The sequence below is a fragment of the Rhipicephalus sanguineus genome, chromosome 9 (genome assembly GCF_013339695.2).
Source record: "Rhipicephalus sanguineus isolate Rsan-2018 chromosome 9, BIME_Rsan_1.4, whole genome shotgun sequence".
Taxonomy (NCBI): Eukaryota; Metazoa; Arthropoda; class Arachnida; order Ixodida; family Ixodidae; genus Rhipicephalus; species Rhipicephalus sanguineus.
In genome coordinates this window covers 6,589,893-6,607,719 of record NC_051184.2, presented here as the reverse complement: position 1 = coordinate 6,607,719, position 17,827 = coordinate 6,589,893, and the positions used below count along the sequence as shown (strand labels likewise).

Genomic DNA, 17,827 nt, shown 5'->3' with positions numbered 1-17,827 from the left:
GTGCTCGCGTTGAAATGACACTGCATGACATGAACTGAGACTGGAAACAAGTTTGTGCATTGCTAGCCTAATTGTTGCATTTTATTCCGTGCGCACTGTACCCTTGATACTCAACCGTAGATATACTTACGTAAATTATTGCAGATTACGCAGCAAAGGTCCATCAGGAGGGCGCGGTGGTGCTAGCAGGGAGAGGAAACACCGTCTGCCGAGGGACGGTCTAGCGGCGACGTCATTTTTCCGGGAGCAAGGAGTGGACGACGTACATCCCTTGCGCGTGCCAGGTGCACAAGTAGGCAAGCTAGAAGAAAAAGTGAGCCACCTTCATGTTGATAGATCGATGCAAATTGCTCCTGGATTAAAGATGCACCGAAATTTCTAGTACTACTTGACTGGTATTCGCAACTGCTAGAGATAACAGTATCATGTCGGCTGCGAATATGGCCACTTAGTGAATGACTGATGCATGCGCTCGCATCGATATCACACAATATGGCCAACAAACTGAGACTGGAAACAAGTTTGTGCATTGCTTACCCTAAATTGTCACATTTGAATCCTTGAGCACTATTCTTGAAGTAATAGTATTTGAAACTAGGAGAGTTGTAGGAATCCATTATCGAAAGTCTTTCAGCACACACAGAACAAACGAAGACTTGAGTAGAAGACAAGTGCTGGCTCAACTCAGTTTAATGGCGTGTGCTCTTGGACAAACAGATCTTGTTTGTCACAGAAATAAACTGACACCAGAAATAACCGAAGCCTTTTGCATGAAGAGATGTGCAGATAACTGACAAAGAATCCACTTTTTTTTGGGTGCTACTTGATCGCTTTGTACTTTATACTGCAGGTTGAGATCTTATTTTTCTGTGCACTTTTCTTTATAGTCACTGTTTTGCGAATTTTTGTGATATCTTGCACGCACCCTTGAGTTAGCTCGAGTGTGATATGTGCGTGTACTTTTCCCCAATAAACCGTTTTGAGAGTGTTCTTGTTTTAGTATTCTTCCCTTGCATATCTATTGTTTACTCAGTGTAGATGTACTTACGCAAGTGACTGCAGATCGTCGAGCAAAGGTCCTTTAAGAGAACGCAGTGGGCACCAGCAGGGAGAAGAAAACTGTCGGATGAGGGACGGTCAAACCATGGACGTCGTCTTTGGTGGAGTAAGAACTGGATGAAACACGAAGGACCTGCGAGATCATCCATTGTGTGCGCCAGATGCAGAGCTGCAAGAAAAGCCAGCCGCCTGTTAATCGTGGCACAACGTGATGCACATGTTTTACTAATATACACAACGTACTCTAGGTGGCTATATGGAGTGCACATAACTAGGGATGTGAAAAAGTAAATTATAGGTTCGAAGCGAATAATTTCGAATAGAATAGTATATGTAACGTATTATAAAGAAAATGAGCACATTTTTATGACCGTACCAACCTGGACATATTTTTTAAAATTTGAACACGACGTGCGCATGCAAATTTTTTTTTGGGGTTCGAAGTGAAGTGGAAGCAACTCTTAAGAGTAGCAGGATTTGAATTTCAGTAGGATGCAAGTGAGAACTGGTAAAATACAAGTTAATCGATGCGATTGCAATACATTCGTTTAACCTTGAAATGGGGCTTTGCAGCAGTGCGGATTTTTCCTGGACAGGCGTTTTCGCGGCCTAGAACTACTAATTGCAGTGAAAGAACCTTTACAGGAAGGTTACATGCAGTCTAATATACACCTATTTATTTCGAATACTTCTAAATTTTGAATAATATAAATTCGTGTCGAGCGAATTCGTATACTGTAATATTTGAATATTCGAAGTGCTCGAATATTGGCCCGTGCCTATAACCCTTCTCGACACAGCGTCCTCATTTGGAGACTCGACTTTTCTGTGCACTATTGGCAAGAAACTACCGCAAACACTGAGCTGATGGTATATTAAGAATTCTTGTTGCCTAAAGTTATTTTATGTCACTTATGGTGGGAATATTTTGCTACACGAATGCTTTGATGAAGGCAGTACAGCATTTAACGAGACGTTTGCTGTGGGAGTTTGGCAGGAAATAAGATATTTTTTTTTACCTTTTTGGAAATGCTCGCTGCCAGCAGATAACTATAGCATGTAATTTGAGCGGGTTGTTGAAATCAGTCTATGAATAAATATAGCATTACTGAATGCACAATAATTACATATTTACATTGTAATTGCAATTAAGTGCTGTAAAATGCAGTATTTTAACACTTCCACTTGCTTTAAGTCTGGTCTCCAGAACCTTGGCATCACATTGTGTAAATTTCACGCATTTTTAGACAGTCAACAATGCATCTCGCAAAGGGATAATGTAATGGTGCACTTCACACAAGTAGCCCGAGCATAAGTGGAAGCTCCTTGAGCAAGGGTAAGCTATACGCAGTGGATAACATGTTAAATTACCATGCAACCTTCAAAGCTTGGTGATGCTGCAAACTATGGCGAGTGGCAATGTACTGCGAACATGCTCCATCCTTGCCAGCCTACCATGGGCTCACCTGCCAACTTGGTGCCACTAGCGAAGCTCGCAGCGATGATAGTTATTTCAGTGGTCCTTGAACTGCTGGCGGTGCACCTCCTTGTCAGTGGTTCCTGGTTTTGCAGTCCATGGTCCAGGCGTTACCGCCCCTTTGCAAAGCTGCATTGACACGTCTCACAGTTACCCAAGTAGAAATAATTAAAATTTAAGATTCTATTTCCCAAAACTGCGGCAAGACGACATGCATGTTGTACTTGGGGCTCTTTATTTCATGAAGTTCCCAATGTGCCCCTAAATTTGCAACTACACAGGTGTCTGCATTTTGCTCCCCGCTAAATGCATTTATTGTGGTTTTCGTCCTAGTGCGAATTGGTGCAACACCGTAGCTGCGAAGCCACTGGGTGCAAGTGCCATGAAACGTCAGCATGTTTCAGCACAGATGTATGTGAACTAACCAGTGTGCCATTGTCTGAAAGGGGCCATGACATGGTCAGCCAATTTGTGGTTTTTAGCTAAAGATAGAAGTAGAGGTTCTATTGTGCCTGTACATATATGATAGTTGGATTGAAAAAGATTATTTCATTGCAAAATGAGCCTTGAAGTCACCAGCTATAAACCTGTACGACTGCCGGCAACTGCCATTTTGCCATGGCGTGTGCGACGTCAGGTGCTGGATGGAGCGGAGTAGTCATCTAGCAAAGTTTCAGCAGCTGTGAACTTGTTTAGTTTCAATGTGAAGCTGAAGAAAGCTGAAATAGCTCGACAGCATGCGCAGCTGGCTACGGAACAGAACCGTTCCCCGGAATGCTGATGCTCTGCAAAGCAAGCAGCTTGTTACGTCACAGTTCACAAGTGCGCCAGTGTCGCCCGACCCTCAGTACGCTCTCGTGTTTATAACAATATTCAGTTATCAAGTAGGTGCTCGACCAGATGCACTGCAATTGCGCCAGCTTGTTTGTGGACGTACGAGGATTAACCACATGGCACTGGTCATGATTGAAAATTCGGTGTCGTGGCCCCTTTAACGAAATGTTTGTCGTGCAAACCGAGAACGCGGAACGATAGAGAAGACTGAAAAGGATGCTGGCGTCTCGCATTCTCTTTCCTTGTTCTCAGTTTGCGTCACAGATCTTGTTAAGCTATGCACCAGTTCGCGTAACAGTACACTCTGCTAAAGCATATTCCCATTGTCATTCACCGTATTGCTCGAAAGTACAAGAGATTCTCACGCGAGGCTGTGTTGGTTGAGAGGATGTCAACCAGGAAGACCCCGTTCAGTGCCAGCAGGGAAATGCGATGGGGGTGGGCAGATGACTGCTCTCTTGGTGCAAACGAAGACAATAGTAGGTTGCGCAGGTTGAGGACCTGTAATGTCATACGAGGCAGTTTGTAGTCCTGAATATGCGCAATGTACGATCACGAGCACTACGACAGAACACAAGCGTGCAGCGAATAGCATCGAACCCCAATTCGGCCGACACTCTAGTAGCACTGAAAAATAAAGTGGAAAGGGCGACGCTTTTCCGTGAACGCACTCCCACCACACGTCCAGCTTTACGATGCGTGAAATGGGACAAGAGCTTGATATTGCAGCACCTATTGTAGCACTCATACGCAGCAAAGTACCGCTTTCAAATCTATTTTGCTGTATTCCAATTTTAAAAAGCAGTATTTTGCATGGAGCTTATAGACTGCACACTATAATGATTGCTGGGTTTTAACATCCCAAAACCATGATATGTATAGACTGCACACTGCCGCGCTCTGCTTGTCATACCCACCTTATACTCTCGAGTGGCCTGAGATACGCAATAAGCTGCAGTTTTTTTTTATCAGCAATAGAGAGGCAAGTGTGCCGACATTTAGCGAAACCGCAGCACGCTTTCCAGTGCTTCCGACAGTGGCCGCCTCAAATCTCCCCGCCATGCGCTTGCATGTTCTTGCTCGTACTGCTCACAATTGTACTTCCACTCTTACAGGCTTACAGCATACATTTGAGAGGTTGCAAAGCAGCCCCTGAAGGCCAGAAGTCTTGTATGAACAAGATTTGAACTTTCTCCTGATGGCGCTCGAACGTAATTGACAGCACTCGAACACTGGCTCTGGGGCTTGTATGGACCCACGCAGGAACATGGCAGCCACCTTGTGTTGAGCATACTAATATGGCCACCGGGAACTGAAGCGACAGTTGGGGAGAACTCTTGAACTAAGGAAAGTGGGAAAAATGTGGTAAATGCACAGCACGTACCAATCCGAACTGCAAGGGATACTGGCGATCCATGCACGATCTTCTCCAAGGTCAGGATCATTGAAGACCAGGCTTGAAGACAAACCGGAAGGCAAGCGTGACCGTAGTAGGACAGCGACTGCAATATACTTACAGGGACTATTAACAAGCGTAGACCTGAGAGATAGAAAAACTCGCCTGTACATCCATCATGGCCACTACTCACTGGGACTGCTGATACAAGTCTATGGCATTGAGTTAACGCGACAACAATGAAGCAGTTGAGAAAACTAACGCCATCTTGCACCCGCGGAAACCACGTTTCGTACCAGAATGAACCGGCACGAAACAGTGGCCGGGAGCGCAACTGAATCCGAAGTGGGCCCTCCTCCCGATGAAAACGCAAGGGTACTTGCAAAATTAAGCTACAACCTGCCTAGTGTTAGCTAAAACCTGCCTAGTGTCCGCTAAACGTACCCCCTTGCCACACGACTCGTGTGGCGACAGTGGCCGCAGCAGGACTTAGTGGGTGGACGTTTGCGAAGACAGGCATTGGAAGAGTACTAACCACCAAATGACAAGCACCGGTACCCACTTATGTTGGCCTTTACAGTCCAGCGCCAGCCTCCCGAGGACGTCCTGTACGCGACCTGCCTAGGGTAAAACTAAGTGTTTGCGAGTGTTGTGTTGCTTGTCCTTCGCTGCGGCCACGACCTGCCATTAAAGACGTATACAACTTCAGGTTCACAAAGCCCGAAGCTATATGCGCCGCCACACCAGCTAGTCCCCTTTCGGTTTCATCGTGGAGAAGAGCCATCACGGCAACAACTGTGCCGAAGTTTAGCTACATGGTTCCCTGCACGATTAACCTCAAGGTTCGATGGCGCAAGAAAACTTGGCAAGTGGCAACGGTTGTTGAATGTATGCCACCATCGCCAGCCCTGTTACTCTCGCACCACACCAATTCGATGCCGCTGATGAAGCTGGTAACAATGACCGTCAGTTTTCTGTTAATTGCCAGGGAAGCAGCTCAATCCTTGTCCATGGCCTCTTGTTAGTAGCACGTGGCCCTGGTGACACCAGCAGTTTGCAGAGCTGCAACGACACAAGCATCATTAGTTACATTAATTAATTGTGCAGTCTTACATGCCATAACAACGATGCGATTACAAGGTGCACTTGTAATCGTATCATTGGGTGCTAGTTATGGTTAAGCAATGCTAGTACTTCAATTTCATGGTGTACAGTTCACGTCATATATAGCAGCATAATTTTGAGTGAACACTTGTACGAAAGCCAACCTTGCTTTAGAGCCAGATTTGCTCTAGTGGCCACATTTGCTTAGCTTTAGCAGACAATTGCTCATAGAAGTAGTTATGCTATAGCAGTAAACAACTTTATTGAGGTACTGAGAAGCTAGGCAGGGGGGCCCTACTAGGTAGGTTCCTACCCAGCCATTGGTTAGCCCCATGTCTGAACAGAGAGGGAGTCGTTATACTGAAAAAAAAATGTCATGCTTCAATCTGCGAGTACTGTACACTGGTGTTGCTGCGTTTCACCTACATTAAAAAGTAGCATCCGTAGCTGGGAATTGAACTCGTGTCCTCAAGCTTAGAAGCACGACGCCTTAGCTGCTAAGCCATCATGACTGGCACCAGTCGCGGAATACATTGCGTACATGCATTACCTGAAGTATACGACATACTTACGAGAGGTACCGCACAGCAGACCGCATGCTCCAGCCGGGGAAGAATGCCCAATCAACTTTTGCCAGAAGCGAAAGTTGACAAGCTGAAATGACACAGGAATAGCTCGTTACTCCCAACAGCTCATGAGGCAAGAGGATTGCTTAAACTTACGCGGACCAGTGCAGGGCAGTGTTGGGCAAGACGTCGTGCGCAATAGTGCCGGATGCCTGCACTACTACGCATGACCGTTGTGCAAGACGCGGTGTTCTTCATTCGCCTCATTCGCTCAAGCGGATGAGACGATGAAGAACATCGGATCATGCGACCTGCAACAGATGGGTTACTCGTTAGAAGACCAAAGCACACACAGAAGGCATGATAGAAATGATGCCATGGCGTTAGAAAGACTGGACGTGAACGACGACACGACATGCGCATGTCCTGCAGTATTTAACGTCCTGTCAATCCAGCACTAAGGTGTCATTTATAGCAACCAACCAGCCCAAAAACCTGCACTCCTTAAAGAATGCTAGACAGTCACCATGAGCACTGCTGCAGAGATCTTGGATCAGGCGAGAGACTGACCAAGGTAGCAACCATGTGCGTCTGGGTGAGAAAAATGAGGGCAAATGTTAACATCGTAATGACACAAAAACTGGAAAGACACGGACTGTAAAAAACTGACAGTAATCGACTGAGAGCAGTCATTTTATCCTTAATTATTCTTATTCTCACCAATTTCCCCTCAATACAATGGTTGCCGGAAGGCGCGAAAGTAAATGCGAGGACTGCTTGATAAAGGTCTCGCACCTTTTACAAGATGGCAGCAGCAGGGAATAGGACATTTGCAATCGTAGTGCAAGAAGAAAAAAGGAAGACAACTAAAGTTAATTAGCTAATTAATTATTGGGGTTATAAGTCCCAAAATGATACGAGTATGAGAGACTAGTGTAGGGCACCGGAAATTGCGACCGCCTGGGTTTCTTTACTGCTCACCTAAAGATATAACTAGATTACTAGATTGTAACATCTAGTGATGACTACATTTAGCACAAGCAAATTAATGCTGACAAGAAACGTGACAGACGAGGACGAATGCAGGAGTCTACAAAATAGAAAAAAAAAGAAACCAACCTGGTCAATGATGACGACACGCCGAATGAAGTCATCGCTGGTTCTGAAACTTAATAGGCTGACACGGTAACTCCGGGTGCCGCATTGCATCCGTGAAAACCACATTCCGAATGGGCCTTACCCCCCCGACGGAAACCCCTAACAGCTACCTGCCTGCCTGCCTAGTGTTCGCTAAACCTGAAGCTATTACGTGCACTTCCGTCGTGGGAGAAGACCGTGACCCTCGCCAGCCTGGTTAGCAGGCTCACCTATTGTTTGATGCCGATGTTGAAGCTCGCAGTAACGACGATCCTTGTGGCGGTCCCCGATGCGTTGCCAGCGCCGAAACTCTTTGACGATGGCCTCGTCTGCTGTTGCTAGACCCGGCAGTTTGTAGAGCTGCAACATTAGAGGCACTGATGTGAAACTAGTTCCAGCGTTTTAGGAACGAAAACCATGATATGCTTACAGGACACTCCGGTGTGGGAGCCTAACTTGCTGCCTACGAAATATTTTGTTTGAGGGTAAGAAAGTATCTAGCCAATGAGTGCCTCGACACATGCAGTAGCTAAACACTGACCGGTTAATCGTGAAAAAGTGCGCATGTAAACACAGACCAGAGAACACAAATGCAGTTCGTGTTGCCTTGGTCTCTTCTGTGTTCTCGTGTCTGCAGGCTCAATTTTTCAGGATGAATTTCACCAACTGGCTCAACTTTCCATTGTACTAGCCAGTTACAAGTCACAAAAAGCATTAACGTCTTACTGAATGTTGTAAAAAATATTGGCAGCGAAATTCACTACCAGATAATTCAGTCATGACTACCAACTCGAACTTTTACGTAGTAAAGTTCATTGAAAGTGATAAGTAGATATTGATGACAAGAGTTTATTATTTATCTGGCAATTGGTTCACTAAAGTGAATAAACGTACTACTTTGTTGGTACGGTTATACCATTAGCAAACCATGCAATTACGCCAAAAATAGGTGAATGCACATTTGGTTTGTATGGACCGTTCCCATTGCCATATCAGGTCTGTTCTATTACAAAAGCATAGCATGAAATTTAGGAGCAATACAGTAATTGATAAAATTCCCATTAATTAAATGTGTACTAAAAATCAGACCAATAACCTAAATGTTTGCTGGAATATTTGCTACCTCGTTATGATGGTTACTAATGAGTGAACTGAAAATAAAGACGTGTTTTCATTGATTTGTTTTATTCAGAGTGGTAGTTATAACTGGGCCACAATACAGAATAACAAAAACAGGTCTAGAAAAATTTTACTAACTACACATTAGTGGTTGTGTGTACGTACAACCACGATACTTTCAATGCTAGCCATCATGCAACTGGTAAAATTTTTAATTATTTGAATCGATAACGTGTGAATTACGAAGTTACAGGCCACCTCGGAATAACTTCAGAATCTATACTCATTTCGCGCTGAAGTTGCTTTTTTTTTCTCAGCGGAAGAATTTCTTGAAGTATGCGAAATGTTAAATAGAGGTATGCTCACGCACCGCTACTCAAGCACTTCCATGCAATAACCGAGGGATACACTGCTGAATTTGTTTATCTCCACACCGTATATGGCTTCACGATCTACAATGGTTGCAGAATAGAAACTGCTGCTCACACATTGATAAGCGTGGTGTAGTCAGTTGCGAGTGTGGAGAAGGGTTCATTGTGGGTGAAGCGCAAGAAACAGACGGAAAAGAGGAGAACGACACAATCAGGCGTTCTCTTTTCCGTCTACATTTCTTGCGCTTCGCCCACAATGAATCCTCACCATCTAGCTCAATTGGCCGTTCTGGGAGAAGGGTTGCAATTTGTAAGCAGGAGTCCATTGCGAGGCACAAGTTACCCAACTCAATTTTTGCAAACCTCATTTCGTCGACAGGAGCACTGTTCGAAAGTTAAAGCCATGCTAAGTGCCAGATGAGATGTTGAGTCAGCACTATATCCTGCCATCTTTGACATCCTGTCTTTCCAGCACTAAGGTGTCATTTATAACAACCAACTAGCCAAAAAATCTGTACTTTAAGAATGATCGGCGCTCACCATGGACACTGCTCCAGAGATCCTGGATCAGGTCAGCGACTGACCAAGGTAGCACTCATGTGGGTCTAGCTGAGAAAAATGATGGCAAAAGTTAACATCGCAATGACGAAAATTGGAAAGACATGGACCAATAACACCGACAGGAATCAACTGACAGTCATTATTTTATCATCTATTTCCCGCCAATACAAGAGTTGATGGAAGGCGTGAGACTAAAAGCAAGGAGCGCTGAATGAAGGTCTCACACCTTTTACAAGTTGGCAGCACCAGGGAATAGGGCATTTGGAATCTTAGTGCAAGGAGAAAAAAAAATGAAGACTTATCTAGATTTAATTACGTAATTCTTGGGGTTTTAAGTCCCTAAAATGATACGAATAGGAGAGGCTAGTGCAGGGAACCAGAAATTTCGAACACCTGGGGTTTTTTCACGTCCACCTAAGATTTAACTAGATTTTAGGGTCTAGTGATCATTACATTTTGCACAAACGAATGCTGACAAGAAGAAAGGCGGCAGACGAGGACGAATGCAGGAATCGACAAAATAGCAAAAGCGAAAAGGAACCAACCTGGTCGATGATGATGACATGCCGATTGAAGTTGACGCTGGTTCTGAAATGTTAAAGGCCGACACGATAACTCCGGGTGCCACACTGCATCCGCAAAACCCACATTCCATGGCAGGAAACAAACTGGCATAAAATGGTGGCCGGGAGCGCACCGAAGTTCCTGATGGTCTTGCCCCCACGACGGAAACCCCTAACAGCTACCTACCTGCCTAGTGTTCGCTAAACCTGAAGCTATTACATGCACTTCCGTCGTGGGAGAAGACCGTGACCCTCAGCAGCCTGGTTAGCAGGCTCACCTGCCATTTTGTTTGATGCCGATGTTGAAGCTAGCAGTAACGACGATCCTTGTGGCGATTCCGATGTGTTGCTGGCGCTGAAACTGCTTGACGATGTCCTTATCTGCAGTTGCTAGACCCGGCGGCATGAAGAGTTTGTAGAGCTGAAAAGACATTAGATACAGAGGTTACTGATGATGCAGTGGGAGCCTAACTCGTTGCCCTCTAAAAAATGTGAGGGTAAATACTAACTGGCTAATTTTGAATGAGTGGGCGTGCAAACACAGACCAGAGAATAGAACGTGCAGTTTGTGTTGCCTTGTTGTCTGTGCGTACGTTTTGCAGGCTCACCCTTCAGGAAGAATTCTTACAAAATGGCTCAACTTCCCGTTACACTAGACTTGCACGTCTAAAAAAAAAATTCTCTACCAGATAAAGTCAGTCATTACTACTAACTCTTACACTTACTCAGTAAAGCTCATTGAAAGTGATAAGTAGATATTGGTGACAAGAGTTTAATTTAGCTTGCAACAGTTCACTAATGTTAATAACCATACTACTTTGTTGGTACGGTTATTAACATTAGTGAAACAATCACTCCAAAAATACGTGAATGCACATTTGGTTTGTATGCACCGTTCCCATTGTCTTATCAAGTCTGTTCTATTACAAAAGCATAGTATCAAATTTGAAAATGATACAGTAATTGATAAAGATCACATGAATTAAATGTGAACTAAAAATCAGGCTAATTGATCGTCTAAATGTTCTCTGCAATATTTCCTACCTCGTTATGATTGTTGCGAATGAGTGAACAGCAATTAACCAGAGACATGTTTGCACTGACTTGCTTCATTCAGCGTGTTGCAGTTATAAGTTGGCCACGATATAGATCAAAAACAAGACTAGAAAAATTGTCAGTAGCACATTGTCAGCACATTGTCAGTAGTTTGGACATCAACGGTGCTTTCAATGCTAGCTACCATGTAACTGGTAGATTTTAAAATTGTTTGAATCCCTAACGTGTCAATTACAAAGTTCCTTGAAGTATGCAAAATCTTAGGTAGGCGCATGCTTGCGCACCGCTACTCAAGTAGTTCCATGCAAAAACCGATGCACCGCACGCGTATATGGCTTCACGCTACAATGGTTGCAGAGTAGAAACTGCTGTCCACGCATTGATAAGCGTGGTGTAGTCATTTGCGAGTGGGGAGAGAGGTTGCGACTTGTAAGCAGGAATTCCATTGCGAGGCACACAGCTCAATTTGTGCAAACCTCATTTTGTCGACAAAAACTTGTGAAAAGGTGAAGCCATGCTAAGAGCCAGGATGAGAGTCAGCAGATGCTGACAAGCTCTGCGCCAGCTAGGTCGTGAAGAACATCAAACCATCAGCATGCGGTGATGAACGAATGCAGCCGTGTATCAATCAAAGTTTGTTCTGAAGCGCTTGTGTCTAGGCATCATGACTATTGAATATGTCACAGGCTTTTCTTTTTCTTGGTCAAAAACAAAATAGTGAAACTTTCTGCAGAAAATGAATGCTCGATTCCAGTGGTGCAAATCCAGGAAAATCACAAGGGGAGACACATCCTGCCACGGCGGCCATTTCGTTTTGAGGAATGTAAGTTTTATTTTTAATTATGCAGAAATTAAAGTCATGCCTTGAAATAAAATAAGGAAAGCGAGCATGGGCCTCGGCGCCGGCCAGGGAGCTTAATACAACAGCAATGAGCAGCCACTAGTAGAAACGTACATTGGTAAAGTGAAGTTCAGAAGTTTAACTCATAAATGGGCTAGCATACTTCTAGTAAATATGTCATTCGTGTTAAACAATCAAGTGCGAACGCTAGCACATTAAGGTACAGCTTTTGTTTAACTTCAGCTCCATTCACCATCATGTAACCTTTTAGGAATAGCCTAGTGCTGCAATGAATTGTGCCGTATGGCTTATATATAGTGTGCTGTATATAACTGAAGGGGGGGACACTTGCAAGGGGTGTCCCCCCCAGCCCGACCACAAGGGAGGTCAGGACCCCCTTGACCCCCTCATGATTTACGCCACTGCTCGATTCCGAGGTTATTTGGGCCGGCCTACAACTTTGACAGGTTAGCAATTCAAGCAAAAATGAAGACAAACCATACTAAGTGATGAAAAATACTGGCTCTAAGCACACAACTACCGCTAATGCGCCGATGGTACGCCTTTTCTAGATGTAGTACTCTTTAAAAATTACTGTCAAAGCAAGGGGAAAACCCTGGTATGGTAATGCCAAAGGCCCATACAAGTCTGTCCTTTAACAAACGCACAAGATACATTAAAGTGAATTGATATGGCAATGTCTTTTGATGCTAATCAATAAGCTAATTAGTTCAGTTAATTACCATGTTAAACTCACAGCTCAATATGTGTTTGGGTAACAAGGCACAGTCGAGCCCAATACAAGTTGCAACTTGTAGCCAGTGGTAAAAGTTGCACCAATGAAACACTGCCGCGCAAACAAAAATTAGTTACCAATGCAACATCTGCCATTGTCACTGAAGCTTAGTAGTCCTTTGAAGGAAGGCCACCATGTTGGCAACTTGTTGGGCGCGACTACATAAGAGGGTTGAATGAACAATAACCCCCCCCCCCCCCCATACAGACACCCACAAAATTCCAAGGCTTCCACGCTTGAGACGAGCCGTTCATTTTTGAAGCCTTGGCTAAAGTTACATGGAACAAGCTATTCCACAGCTACCCTCCTACTCCAGAAAAGCAACAAAGCCACTATCGAGAAAGAGGTTCAACAACAAGATACAATCACTATTGCTGTTCACTGCATGTCTGGAAGTATGAGCGACTAGATTGGAAAGAAATAGGAAGATTAACAGGAATATTCTAACAATTTACAGTTTGCAAACGACACCGTACACTTCATGAATGAATGCAGCTGAGGGGAAATGACTGAAGTGAAAAGCGTCAAAGCAGGGTTGAAGCTCAACATGCAGAAAGCAAAGAATTCTTGGTGGTATGGTGAGAGAAAAGTGTGTTCAACTGTATCCTAGAAGCAATAGAAGAGTATGTAGAGACTGAACGCTAACAGGGGAGCCTACTCATGCAAAATAAGCTCATAGAATAAAAGTGGTTGTTGTGCATACCAGTAGGCATTCTCTACTCATCACCGGCATAGTAACACTGCCACTAAAGCGGGAAGGGTAAAACCATTGCACTTGGTCAGGTCTAACATGGGGCAGAAAGCGAGAGAAACTAAAATTTGCTAAAAGGACCACACAGATCCGATGAAACAAAAAGTTAGCTGAAACTAAGGAAGACAGCAATGAGAGTCGAAATGGTCAGGGGTAGTAGATATTGGAGGAAACATTACGAGAAAGAAACGGATCAGGGCAAGTCATGCCACGAGGAGGACAGATAACCGTGGTCAGAGCGTCTGGATGAATACCGAGAGACTGGAAGTGTGACCGAGGGTAGCAATGGGTTAGGTGGTGTGACGAAGAAATTTGCAAGCATAAAATGGATCTGCAAGCGCAGGAAATGGTGCATTGGAAATTGTTCAGAGAGGGTTCACCATGCAGTGAACATAACATAAGCCCAAGATGGAATGTTTAGCAATTAGGCGTTTCGCGATACTTTTGGAAATTCCAAAACGCATCACTCCTGTCAGTCTGGAGCAGAAAAGAAGTTTATACTAGTACAAGCTCCTCTCACTGCGAAGTAGAGCCATCTACCTGGCATCTCGCAACATAGAAGTGGTTTGGCAGTTATCTGGAGTTAAAAATCACCAGCGATTAAGAGACTCCCTAATGCACGGGTCCCCTCAACAGTGGTGGCAATGAGCTGTGGCCTCGACGGACAGTGAAAATACTATTGCACCTTGTCTCATGCGGAACTTGCTACCCTGTGCCGTTTCACCATCCTCCCCACGTTCAATTTGTATTTTGCTGCGTTTGTAGTCTGTCATGACTGACAGACTAGGAACGCCAACATTCGATACAGCAACTTAGAGTTGTACTCTAAAACACTAAGGAAGCCTTTCTGGTTAGGAACTGCACTATTTCTGTGTACTAGCTGCTGGCCAGGAAGATGCACTTTAAGACCAAACTCGTGGATGACTAAGCTGACAAAATGAATGAATTTACCGAGACTGAAACAAGCAGTGCTAGACGCTAAACTGCAATAGAATTGCAGCCGTCAGCGCACTGTGTCGTTCTGTCACTGTCACTTCCATTTTAACGATTAAACAAACTGCTTAGTTAGGTGCACTCATGCATTTGCCGACTACTTAAATGTTTTCAAGGAACTAGATTTTCTTAATGTGCTGCCTATATCTAAACGTACGGCATTTCTCTCGTGATGAAATACGCACCTACCATAGCTGGCAATCATAACCGTAGCACCCTCATCTTCGCTTATATCAGCGCCACACTGTAGTCGCCAAGTCACTGGTGGCTGCCATTAGGTATTCCCCAGCACATCCCGACGTAGTAAATTTTTCAGAGAACGATGGCTGCGATTAAATCGGCTAGAAGCACGATGCTTGTTTAATCTACTCTAATCTACTCGTGGACATATGAGAAAGTGCTTACTTGAGGCAGTGCCGGGAGGATACCCGCCAGGAAGATCTGCCGTTGTGGCACAGGGGATGTGTGAAGACAGTCGGCGCTCCTGGGATGAAGTCAATGAAACTTATTAATCCCTCCCTCGAGGCACAATGTATACAAGTGGATGCAACTTGTTCTTTGCCAGTTCATGGGACTAGTGGCCAAGAAGGAGCAAGTTACAGTAACGGAGAGTCGAGCTAGTTGGTATGTATCGATGTTAAAAGACTGGGCACGCAAATGCGAACACAGTAAAGACACCACAAATGCCCATTAAGATACTTCCCAATGAAAAATGGCGTTTCTCTAAAAAAAATAGGCGTCTCTCTCAAATAGTCGAGGCCTTCGCGTTTATTGTACTGCTCATGGAAATACGAGAGACAGGCTTACTCGATCCAATGCCGGGAGCACGTCCAGCAGCCATCAAGGCTCCCGTCGGCGATAGTGCGGAAGATACGCCGGAGTGGCACGGGGCGTGTTAGTACGTCAGCGCTCCTGAAACGAAAGCAAAAACTTGTTAGGCGATGAAAGCACGCGTAAAAAAATAAACGCAGTCTCACGAATAACGCTTGAGCGCGAAGCCACGGCTGGTCCATGTGCACTCTGGCCTAGCAGCCAACTTGAAGCTACGAAAGAAAAAAAAGGAGGGCAAGAGTTAACACGGCAAAGAGAACACGCAAACCGCGAAAAAAAAAAAACCAGCTACAACGGGCAGTACCAACTAGTTAAAGGAAAAAGAAGGGGTTAACATACCTGCGTTCCGCTCGTAGCAGGTCCCCGACGCGATGCGTTGTGCAGATTTGAAGTTCAAACGTTGCCAGTTTCTTGAAGAGCGGGGACAAGCCGACGAGGCAATTACACAGGGACGACGCTTTGCGGCCCGCGAAAACCCCCATTACGCACCAGAAGTCTGGCACGAAATGACGGCCGCGGGAGCGCCACGAGCATCCCCATGTCGGGTCCTTCCGTGAACACAAACCCATGACAAGCTACCTACCTACCTAACCGTAAGCTAAGCCTGAAAGCTGTACGCACGCCTGTGTCACGGGGTGTTTGGACCCGAAGTGGCAGCAGTTTTCAAGGAACCCGCTCGCTAAAGTTCCACGCAACCTTTAACTTCGGTTGAGCTAGGAAACTATAGCGAGTGACGTTCGGTGAACACGCCCCACACCTCGCCGGCCTGCCATATATTGGGGCTCACCATTTTGATGCCGACAACGAAGCTCGCAGTCGTCCTCGATGAATTCCAGGCGACGCAGTTCCTGGTACACAGCTCCATAAGTCCAGGTAAAGTCCACACACAAACACAAGCAAAAAAATTAAACCGCGACTCGTACGTACTGCAACTACACGCCCCGTGCCTGAACATCGTGGCAAGCCATACCATGACGCCGAAGAACTGCCTTTCGCAACATGCGCAGCTGGCAAGAGGAAAATGGAGGTCGGGGGCCCGCGTTTAACTCTTTTTTTCACGACGACGCTCCGATATTCGCGCATGCGTTATTGCAGTCAGATCTAGTGCACGCCATTACGTCACGGCATCGTTCGTCGCCGTGTTATCGGCGAGATCTGCGCGCGGCGCGTAGTGCGGCGAAAAGAAATCGAAGAAAAGACGTACAAAAACAAAATCGAAGGATGGCCCATGCGGCGCATGATAGTCGCGCTCGGAGGTTCTAGAAGCGTCTAAACTGCAGGTATGAAACGGTCGGATCGCTTTCATGATGTCGGCCTTCTCGCGTATATAGTTGGCGCTCTTGAATTGCGGCTCAGTTGCCGGCATGACTTGCAAGTAAGTGACGAACGTGAGTGCACGTGATGCCTCCCCCCCCCCCCCCGTTCACCTTCGAGGGGTAGAGGAGCGCTGCGACGAACCCCCCCCCCCCCTTCTGAAAGGGAACCCTGTGCACGCCTATGCGTGAGCAAATAAAGGTAATTATTAGGGGTGTGCGAATACTGAAATTTATTCTCGAATCGAATTCGAATCGAATAGTGCCGATTAATGGCCAAAAATATCGAATAGTATATTTACACGAAATGCGTACCGCCAGTTACGGCAAGACAAAGAAAAAATCAGGGGCGGTACGGCGTGCTGACAGCTTCATTACGCACTTGTTCGGGAGTGGCTTTTGTTTCACCTTTTATGGGCGCGCAGGCATGTTGATATAAGAGCCGCCATTCCAGTCAGCAGCGGCGCTCCTGACCTCCTAACAGACGGGGGTACGGTAGCTAGTTTTCTCTCCCCATGATCGAGCAATAAGGCTCATCTGACAACGGTAATGTTCTTCATCGTCATGGGTCTCCGGGCCCAAAAGTCTTTGGGAGCCCGTTCACAGCAGCGTTCTAACTGCGCGCCGGAACGATGGGAGTTTCTGAACTAGTGGTGCGGTGCGGAAGTGGCGACTGCCAGGGTGAACAAATTTTTACATGCAAAGCCAATCACCGAGGGTTTCAATTTCGCAGGCCAAAGTCAGGTCATCTTACGGCACTTGCGGCATATGCGACCGAACTACGCAAGAAGTCCGTACCTTCGTTTCGGGAGCAAAATTGTGAAGGACTTGACAGTTTTCTCATGTGTGTTTCTACGTGCGGAAATGACATAATCTCCTTTAAGATCAACATGCGCTCGCTTTTGAACCAGGATGTCAATGAAAGTTTAACGAACGGCGACGTTAGCGTTAATTTTAGCCACCGTATACCCTAACCAAGTTGCACCATTGGCCTATGTCGCTTTTTAGATATTCGTCCTGTCGAATTATTCGAAACTTCGAATACTAGCTATTCGAAAG

At 45.4% G+C, this 17,827-nt stretch overlaps 4 protein-coding genes across 11 annotated transcripts in view; 2 read left to right on the top strand and 2 right to left on the bottom strand.

The window, feature by feature from the left end:
• The window catches only part of LOC119404517 (uncharacterized), a 152,304-nt gene that overhangs the window by 22,196 nt on the left and 112,281 nt on the right, over positions 1 to 17,827 (top strand).
• Positions 1 to 17,827, top strand: part of LOC119404522 (bifunctional arginine demethylase and lysyl-hydroxylase JMJD6) — a 122,654-nt gene that overhangs the window by 47,394 nt on the left and 57,433 nt on the right. The window lies entirely within an intron of this gene.
• Positions 1 to 17,827, bottom strand: part of LOC119404521 (DNA repair and recombination protein RAD54-like) — a 114,357-nt gene that overhangs the window by 61,038 nt on the left and 35,492 nt on the right. The gene's annotated exons all lie outside the window — the stretch shown is intronic.
• On the bottom strand, positions 1,052 to 16,799 carry LOC119404519 (uncharacterized). Of its 6 annotated transcripts, XM_049418912.1 has the most exons (10): positions 15,795 to 16,799; positions 15,602 to 15,667; positions 15,432 to 15,536; positions 6,963 to 7,027; positions 6,593 to 6,747; positions 6,443 to 6,524; positions 4,755 to 5,828; positions 3,736 to 3,871; positions 2,526 to 2,665; positions 1,052 to 1,228 (listed from the first exon to the last, which is right to left on the bottom strand). In XM_049418912.1, the coding sequence occupies exons 1-7, from the start codon at positions 16,022 to 16,024 to the stop codon at positions 5,788 to 5,790; spliced, it is 744 nt and encodes a 247-aa protein (XP_049274869.1). In that variant the 5' UTR covers positions 16,025 to 16,799; the 3' UTR covers positions 1,052 to 1,228; positions 2,526 to 2,665; positions 3,736 to 3,871; positions 4,755 to 5,787. The 6 variants fall into 6 exon arrangements, with proteins under 6 accessions (XP_049274869.1, XP_049274870.1, XP_049274873.1 ...); XM_049418916.1 differs by lacking the exons at positions 1,052 to 1,228; positions 2,526 to 2,665; positions 3,736 to 3,871; ... (2 more) ...; positions 6,593 to 6,747; positions 6,963 to 7,027 and adding exons at positions 7,335 to 7,555; positions 10,166 to 10,608; positions 15,030 to 15,108 and having other exon boundaries at positions 15,795 to 16,797; XM_049418915.1 differs by lacking the exons at positions 1,052 to 1,228; positions 2,526 to 2,665; positions 3,736 to 3,871; ... (2 more) ...; positions 6,593 to 6,747; positions 6,963 to 7,027 and adding exons at positions 7,543 to 7,708; positions 10,371 to 10,608; positions 15,030 to 15,108 and having other exon boundaries at positions 15,795 to 16,797.

Bases quoted from the DNA above. Each gene is read 5' to 3' on its own strand.
- LOC119404519 (XM_049418912.1), bottom strand. From the start codon at position 16,024: ATGGGTTTGTGTTCACGGAAGGACCCGACATGGGGATGCTCGTGGCGC. The intron at 15,537-15,601 runs GTGAGACTGCGT...CTTTCGTTTCAG, and splicing joins TTCGCGCTCAAGCGTTATTC to GAGCGCTGACGTACTAACAC. The intron at 7,028-15,431 runs GTAAGCCTGTCT...TTTCTCACCCAG, and splicing joins TGCTCCCGGCATTGGATCGA to ACGCACATGGTTGCTACCTT.